The following is an 8,264-nucleotide window of genomic DNA, read 5'->3' on the forward strand; positions in this document are numbered from 1 at the left end:
CAGTTCATCACTAATCAGGCATGTCTTCATCTATCAATACTCACAGAACACTAAGAGACGCACAAATCATCTGAGTGTCACAAAAACACAAAATTGCAAAAGCTGAGAATCAAAAAAGTAACATAAACAGACCTTCAATGAACATAACAATAAAGAAAAGTACCTTTCATTAAGCTATTACTATTTGTGCCCAAGCATAAATGGGTTAGATGGAAAGTTGAAAGCCTGAGAATATATTCAAATATGTGCAATGAGACAAAAAATATGTTTTATTCATGGTTTTATTACAGAGTAGTTTTAATACACGGCTTAACAAGTGATACAACAGGTATAAAATATTCTAAAATACACATTAGCTCTCAAAAATCTTGGAGTTTAATCTAGCATATGGTTCAGAAGTAAATCCTTCAACAAACCCTACTGTGTCTCCAAGTTTATTAATTCAGTTTTAGCATGAACATTTAAATAATAGTGCCAGGATAGCACTGCATTGCACATTCAATAAATCTATATTAAATATCAGTTCACCTCCAGCAGTGATTGGCATTTTCATTCTCAGTGCTAATTATTTACATTATACAATTTTTACAATATGATTGTTTTGACAGAAGTAATAATAGCAATTTTATAGTCTTTTTAAATAATCACAGAAGTACGAGAAAGGCATCCAGGTGTTTGATATTTTTGGAGTAATTTATTAAAAGTAAAACATAAATAACCTGTTAATAATTCCCTGAGCATAATGTATGTGTAAACCTTAATGTCAGTCTAATATGAAAATATGATTGTGTCATAAATGATCAAAAAAATGCATGTTTTTGATTATCAAGACCAAATTTATTTCAAATAAACAATTTAGGATTTAAAATGACTGGATGCATTTTAAAATGACCTAAAATTTTGATATAAAAACAGGTCAGCGTTTTACTCACTTGCTGATTTACTTTTGTTTTTCTTTGGTCCATTTTTTGTTTCCTTACAGGAGACAGTATGCCACATTTCCTGAACACTTGTCTTTACTTTCTGTGAACCCTCTACATCTACATTTTCGCTCAGAAGCTGATCTTGGTTTGGGCTTTGAGATTTTAAAATATCCTCCTTTAACAAGGAGCATGTTTCATCAAACTTCAGGGAAGAGTGTTTCTTCTGTCTCTGGGAACATCCTGCACTTGCTACCTCCTCAGAAATATTGTTTTCAGCATTTGCCGTGGCACTCGAAGCAAATGAACCATCAGCTGGGTTATCTGAGCTCACAGAACCGGTGGTGTTGTTTGCATCACTTTGCAGTATGGTGGCAACCACACTGAGCATGTTTGCCTCTTTTTGAGCGTCATCAGTTGAAACTTTGGTGGAATATTTGAAAGAGCTTCCAGGATAAACAAACGAGAAGCTTGCAACTCGACTTTTGGCAGCAGAGTGAGGATTTCCAGTCATCATTCCTAGAACTTCATAACGGAAGCTGGAAATATCTTGCTTGAGCTCCTAATGAACGATAAAACCAAAGATTAAATATCAGAAATAACTAGAAAGCTATAAATAAAGAAGTATGTTTACTTCTCATGTACCTTGAAGTTTTCTTCTGTCAATCCTTCTTCAGTTTTGGCATCTCGGATCATTGCGGCCACATAGCGCTTCACAAGATTCTTTAAAACCTCCTAGAAATAAATACACATTATTATTTGTTTACTATGTCTCAGTAAATAAAAATAAAAATCCAAGACACTATTCCACTTTAGAAGATCAAACCTGATACTCATGTTTTAATCGGACATTCTCAGCTGCACGGAACTGTAGAAAAAGAAAAAGAACAAAAGTAACATAATAGGTATCTTTTCGTTTGATTAGTCAATTTAAGAACATCTCAGGATGCTCAGTAACACAACCTAATCAGTTTCTGAGGAAAAATTACTTCTGAATAATTTTAAGGCAGAAATACTAATGAAGTGCTGTGGCAACAAGACAAATCCGACAAACTTCTGGCAACTTCTTACCCCCAAAGTCTCAAATGTGTCAAGTCTTTTTTTGCTTGGCCTCCTAATCAAAAAGCTTTTTATCCATCTACATAGATAAAAAACTGACTTTGGACTGGGGATTATGTTGAATGGAGAAGATAAGGTTCCCCCTTCTTCAAAATAGCTCATCCATAGTTTTGTTCTTGCAAATTTCCATTCAATGTCTGCATGATCCTGAAAAGAAAAAAGAGTTTATTACAAAAGTTTTTTTTATTTAATGCTTCAAAAATCATTGTACAACAATAATACAAATGGGAAAAATTGCAGTTTCCATGACTGCTGAGCTCTGAATGACTTTGTATTGTTGTCAACTCCACTAAGATACTCATCTATTGGCCATCTTAAGCTGCTAAAAGTCACTAAATTACATCATCACACAATACATTTCATTTTTATGGATGCTATAATAACACCACAAAAGAGGTAAAAAAAATGGAGTAAAACACATCCTAAATATGTTTAGAACTGATTGTTGTTAATTGGAACAATACATGATTTCATGTTAAAGCATCTAAAAGGTGCCAATACCATTCTTGCTTTTTTAAAGTCAAAGGTGTCTGAATTCTCACTAAGTACAGCAGAAAGGTGGCAACACTGAAATTTTGCTGAAGGAATCCTGAATCAGCAGCGACACAATGATCACCCAAAGGACTCACAGCAATGTGCTGGTAGGAGTTGTTCATCATTGCAATAAGCATGTTCAAAAGCACCACCAACGAGATGATATTGTAGGTGCCGAACATAGTGGTGCCCACGAACTCTGTGAATTCATGGTTTGGCTTCACATTGGTCACATACAGGTTAATCAGTCCAAACACAGACCAGAACAATGACTGCAAGGTTTCAAACAACCTGAAAGGCAAACACACACATATTACATTAATAAATACTCGGAAATGAAAAGAATCTGTAATGTAAGGCAAATTATTATTTTTATATCTTACTTACGTTGTAAAGGCATTGTTCTGTGTTTGACAACGAATCCCCGTGCAATTCTTCACACCCTCTGGTTCATAATAATAATAATAGAGCTGATTGATGCCGTTGGCAAAGGCCAGCAGGACTAAGCAGTAGATGAAGAGGAACTTGAGGATATCCAAAAGCATACGACCCAGCGAAATCTGTAAAGGGCCCAAGTGGGAGTTGGCAGTGAAAAGACTGATGAGGCGTAAGGAGCTGAAGATGTTTGCGATGGCAAACAAGGCTTCTGCCATCAAGGTAGGGTGCCACATTTCCCAATCATCTCTGGATTTGTACCCACGGAACTGTTTAAAATAAAAATAATGACACAAATAAGCAAAAATCCTACACAAGTGTCAATTTTTTCATTAATTACTTCATGTTAAATTGTTGCATAATTGTCATAACAATTCTAAAATAATTTTATTCAACAGAGTAAAATGTCTTCGTTAATTCCCTACCTTGATGAATGCAACAATCTTCAGAGAAATGGTTGCAATGTACAATGAATTCATTATGAAGTCCATTATGTTCCACCAGTCGTCCATGTAGTCCTTAAAACCACTATCCCACATTTGTTTAATCTCAGTCCATATAAAACCTCACAGAGATAAACAAACAAGCGGTAAGCTGCTGTAGCAACGTCACCAATCAAGCATGACTGTGAAGAATAATTGCATTTTGTGCTAAAAATAATAACAAATTTGTGGCACTTGCATTGATGAATATACATTTACAATAAGCACCAAATGTCCACTCTTTTAAATTTTTGACTATTATACACTTTACACCACAAAGTATGCAAACAATGTGTGCATTATTACCAATCACCCAGGGCAGGATGATCCATTCCACAATAGTTGGTGCCGGGCCCTGACAATTTGCAGCCAGGTAACCTGGATTCTGTGTGTTAATGTGCTGCGAGGCCAAGAAGAGCAGGAAGAGGAAGGTCAGGTAGGAAGCAGTGTGGCAGATGAACTTGATGAACGGCTTTCGGATGAACAAGCCATAGCGGCTTTTTGGAGAAATCAAGTAGAGGATGGATAACAGTGGAAAGAGGAGGCCAATGAAGATGCAGGTGATGAACTTTACTGCCCAGTGACGCCTCCTCCAACCTGGGAATTCATCATACCACCGAGACGCAAGGAGCTGCTGGCAGTTGGGCTGAGCAACAAACTGAGAAGAAGAGATAAAGAAAGGAAGATGAAAAATTAAATATTCTCCTCACTGTAGTGTTAAAAAATTCTAAATGTAACTAAATTCAAAGTTACCCATTTCCTACCCTTTTAACAGTTTACACACACCATTGAGAACATTTCTAAATGAGAAATCATGATTTTGTTATCTCACTGGATATAAATACCTCATAGGTTTTATTCACCACATGCATTGTAAAACACGTGCATTGTAAAACAGGAGTTAGATCACAAACACAGTGAAGCAGCATTGAAGCATTGACTATTGCATCAGTTTCCTACAATCATTTTCTCTCTCCACCGAAATTTGATATGAATGTCTGATGAACACTTGTAGATGGTGATGAATGTTAATTTCAGTTTAACAAAATTAAATCCAAATGGACCCTTGTAATGGTAGGCACAATATGGGATTAAAATTTGAGAGTATGAAGTCATAGATCTGAAGCTGAATCTGAAATGTTTTTGAAAACGTTCTTATGAGCCATACAATGACAGTAAGATGGCACCAGGAAAACGTCTGGTTTATCATGTGAAAAGTGCTTACTCAAATTATCACATCACATTTCATTATTTATTTCATCTAAAGTTTGTTCCTCCAGTCTGCTCCACATAAACATTTAAAAAGGGTTGAAAATCAGTCTTACAGTAAACACAAACACCTTATACCTGCTTCTCTCCTTAGTATTTTTATTATGTGTTTGTCTCACAGCCCCTTATCAATGGCTTTTTTATTTCTGAGGTTAGTTTTATTTAATAACAAGTGACAAAAACAAATCTAAGAATGCATATTCTGAAGCAGATTTTGAAGACTAAAAGGTTCCACCCTAATTAAAATATCATGAGTTTGTATTTCAAGGAAATGGCTGGTGCATCTTCCATCATTATACCTAATTATCCAGTCACCATGGGATTGCCTAAGAGGTCTACTGTAATGCATTTCTAAGAGCTAGACTGGCAATTATATGTTGTTCTAGAGTCCCAAAGGATGTCTCCACCCATTTCTGGCCATTTACGGTTCATCTGGGCACTTTTCATTTCTTTCAGTTCACATTGATTGAATACCCATTTGGAATAGGAAACTCTGTCCTTTTTCCAGTTTGTAATGTGTGTCACTGCACCACACAATAAATCTTATCTTGCTTATACAATATACATATTATTGTAGAAATTAAAGCCACAACAGTCAAAATAAAGAAAAGGCTTACTTCTTTCTGGCAATATTTGATAGCCAGCTTCAGCCGGGCCAGATCATTGATGTTCTCATCCATCAGAGGGTCGATGTCATCACGGTAGTTGAGGATTATTTGCAATTCTTTAGAGCTTCGAGTTTGGTCCAACAGGTCCTTTGCGAACTGCTTACACATTTGAGAAAGCTCCTCGTACTCTGACTTGAACTCATTCTCCATTGCGCTGAGCTCCTTCAGCTCCCAGCTGAGCTGAAAGGCAGTGAGGAATGGATCTTCACTAGAGAGGGCAATGAGAGATGGGCTGGCGAGGGCCTTGTAGATGTTGAGGCGCGAGCGGGAGAGACGCAGGCTATCCACATCTGGACTGGACATGCACTCCACGCAGTTGCATCGCACCGCGTGTGGCTGCGGCACGGAGACACCTCGCTGGAGGAGAAGTTTGATGATTTCATAGTTATTGGTGTGAGCTGCAAGGATGATTGGAGTAATATCTGGGGTGAAGTCGGAAAACTGTCTGTCCAATCGAAGCGGGGGGACCTTTTCACAAAAAGATGAAAAAAACATTAATGAGTAGACACGAAATTAACCCCAAGGGACACATTAATATTTTACTGATAGATGTTTAGAAACCCTTCACAGGAACTAACTATCTGAAAGGATATAGTTTAATGATCTCTGAGAATCACACGACTAATGGCTTGTGGTTAAACTGGTCTCAGAGATCTCCCTGGGTGGAAACAGCAATGTTTTTTTTCCTTTCTCTTCACAAAATACGCAGCCATTTAAAAATCAAGCTGCTTTGAGGATAAAAAAATGCATAGAAATTAAAATAGTTTATAAAATGCCTGAAAGAAGACAGACACATATCAGCATTTCTTTGTTTTATGCAATCAATGATATTCTCCCATTTAGTTACTATGTGACCTTTTGGTTTCAAACAGCATCCACACTCATCAAGCCTCTAAGGACGATGCATAAGAACATAGTTTTTTTTGTTTGTTTTGTTTTTGTGTGTAGAAAACCCATAAGATCACAATCACTGTCAACTTCTACAGAAATTGCAACAGACTGATGCCTCAGGTGCTTATTGGCCTTCTGGTTTCTCCCGGATCTTTGGGCTCAGTAACTCAAAAAGCATCCGGTGGGAAATGTAAAACTTTCTTTGGTTAAACAGCATTTGACATTTTAGATAAATCTGGAGCAGTTTCTTAAAGATGACCAGTTTTGTAGTCATGAATACCTGGCAACTTTTTCACATTTTTATTATGATTTGTTGCAATGTTTTCTTTATACATTGTCTTAAAGTGTAATGTTGTTCTATTATTTGAAATAGCTTTAATTTTTGTATTTTTGAAGGCCCATCTATGGATGTGCATCATATTAACATTTGTCTCTGAGTAAACAAACAGTACTGTATATGGAAGTAAATGAAAGCATTAGTGTGAAAGGTATTGATGGAATCAAACATATCTGTTGACACTTCATACCTGTTTTTCTCCTCGTGGTCTCTTGTGGTTGAGAAGCAGCTCCACAGCTCCCACTACTTCCTTACGAATGGCGTGCAGCAGGGCATCACCCACATGAATGTTGTAGCTTAGGAGCAGTTCTATGATCTCCAAGTTCTCGTTTTCAATGGCAATAAGGAGGGCCGTGCGTCCAAGGGGATCAATGCAGTTGATATTAATCCTGAAGTAGATCTCAGCCTCCTCCAGGGCTTGTTTAACACTTGCATAGTCACCTTTATCAACAGCCCCCAGGAAGGCTTTCTCCATGGGAGAGAGCTCAGCTTCTGCCCGTACAATCCGCAGGGGGATGCGGTCTCTGTACGAAGAACTGTCAGCTTTCTTGTAATACAGCTGTGACATTTTTTTTCTAAATTAATTCAGTTACAACTGGAAACTAACAGGGAATAAAAAGCAAAGAGAAAAATATGGGGTCAAATTTCAACATTAAATACATAAGTCTGATTTTAGAATAAAACATTTAAGAATATACTATTTTTAAAAAGTATTTTTACATTTAAGACATGATTTTGATTAAAACTGCTTTCCATTAAAGGAATTAAACATTTATTTTCCTCCCTTTTTTAGCAGAAAACTGTTAATCTCTAAAATTATGTGGAAATAATACAACCCTTGAGAAAAATGACAGCTTTTCACTTTGTTCATTTGGAATTCAGGACCTTAATAATTTAGAATTTAAAACTATGCAACTATCCTTTAACCCAAAAATCATATTTGAATGGTATTTTAAAGCTAATGTAAATGAAAATATATAACTATCAAATAGAACTTTCTTCAAAATATCTGAAAAATCAAAATAAAACATATCCTGCATAAACAGCGTCATCATCACACAACTGACTCATATAATCATGCACAAAGGAAACAGAAACTTTACCGTCCTCCTGTTGCTTCAGTTGGGATTTAATCCCTCATCAGTGGACCGCGCGCTGCAGCTGCCAGGGAGGGAAGTCCGTGGATCCTCCCTTGATCATCATCATCTAACTACCCAAAGATAACGTACGTGTGTGTGTGTGTACTTGTTTTTGCTACAGAGTGAGGACTGTCATATGTTTTTAACTAACAAAGTGAGGACATTTTTGGCAAGCGAGGACATTTTCTGGGTCTTCTTTTTTTTTTGTAGTTCTGCGCCCTCTAATAGTTAGGTCTAGAGGGGTGTGAATTAATATTTGGTTAAGGTTAGGGTTAGGAATAGATGGCTAGTTTGGGTTAGGATTAGATATGTACTGAGGTGGTTAGGTTTAGGGCAAGAGGTCAGGGTTAGAAATCACTGGTAAATGAGTGAAAATCAATGTAAAGTCCCTATCAGGATGAAATAACAAAAGTGTGTGTGTGTGTGTGTGTGTGTGTGTGTGTGTGTGTGTGTGTGTGTGTGTGTGTGTG

General features: G+C 36.8%; 1 protein-coding gene across 1 annotated transcript; it reads right to left on the reverse strand.

Moving 5' to 3' along the window:
* Nucleotides 1-263: 263 nt before the first annotated feature.
* Nucleotides 264-7,808, reverse strand: trpc4b (transient receptor potential cation channel, subfamily C, member 4b). Its single transcript, XM_014014160.1, has 11 exons — nt 7,759-7,808; nt 6,846-7,257; nt 5,377-5,895; nt 3,797-4,148; nt 3,434-3,573; nt 2,961-3,277; nt 2,669-2,864; nt 1,992-2,186; nt 1,747-1,788; nt 1,566-1,655; nt 264-1,482 (listed from the first exon to the last, which is right to left on the reverse strand). Exons 2-11 carry the CDS (start codon nt 7,221-7,223, stop codon nt 925-927), a joined length of 2,787 nt encoding a protein of 928 aa, XP_013869614.1. The 5' UTR covers nt 7,224-7,257; nt 7,759-7,808; the 3' UTR covers nt 264-924.
* Between the last annotated feature and the right edge of the window lie 456 nt (nt 7,809-8,264).

The sequence above is a fragment of the Austrofundulus limnaeus genome, unplaced genomic scaffold, assembly GCF_001266775.1.
Source record: "Austrofundulus limnaeus strain Quisiro unplaced genomic scaffold, Austrofundulus_limnaeus-1.0 Scaffold110, whole genome shotgun sequence".
NCBI lineage: Eukaryota > Metazoa > Chordata > Actinopteri > Cyprinodontiformes > Rivulidae > Austrofundulus > Austrofundulus limnaeus.

Bases quoted from the DNA above. Each gene is read 5' to 3' on its own strand.
- trpc4b (XM_014014160.1), bottom strand. From the start codon at position 7,223: ATGTCACAGCTGTATTACAAGAAAGCTGACAGTTCTTCGTACAGAGAC. The intron at 5,896-6,845 runs GTATGAAGTGTC...TTTTGTGAAAAG, and splicing joins GACCACGAGGAGAAAAACAG to GTCCCCCCGCTTCGATTGGA. The intron at 4,149-5,376 runs GTAAGCCTTTTC...TCTTCTTCTCAG, and splicing joins TCAAATATTGCCAGAAAGAA to TTTGTTGCTCAGCCCAACTG.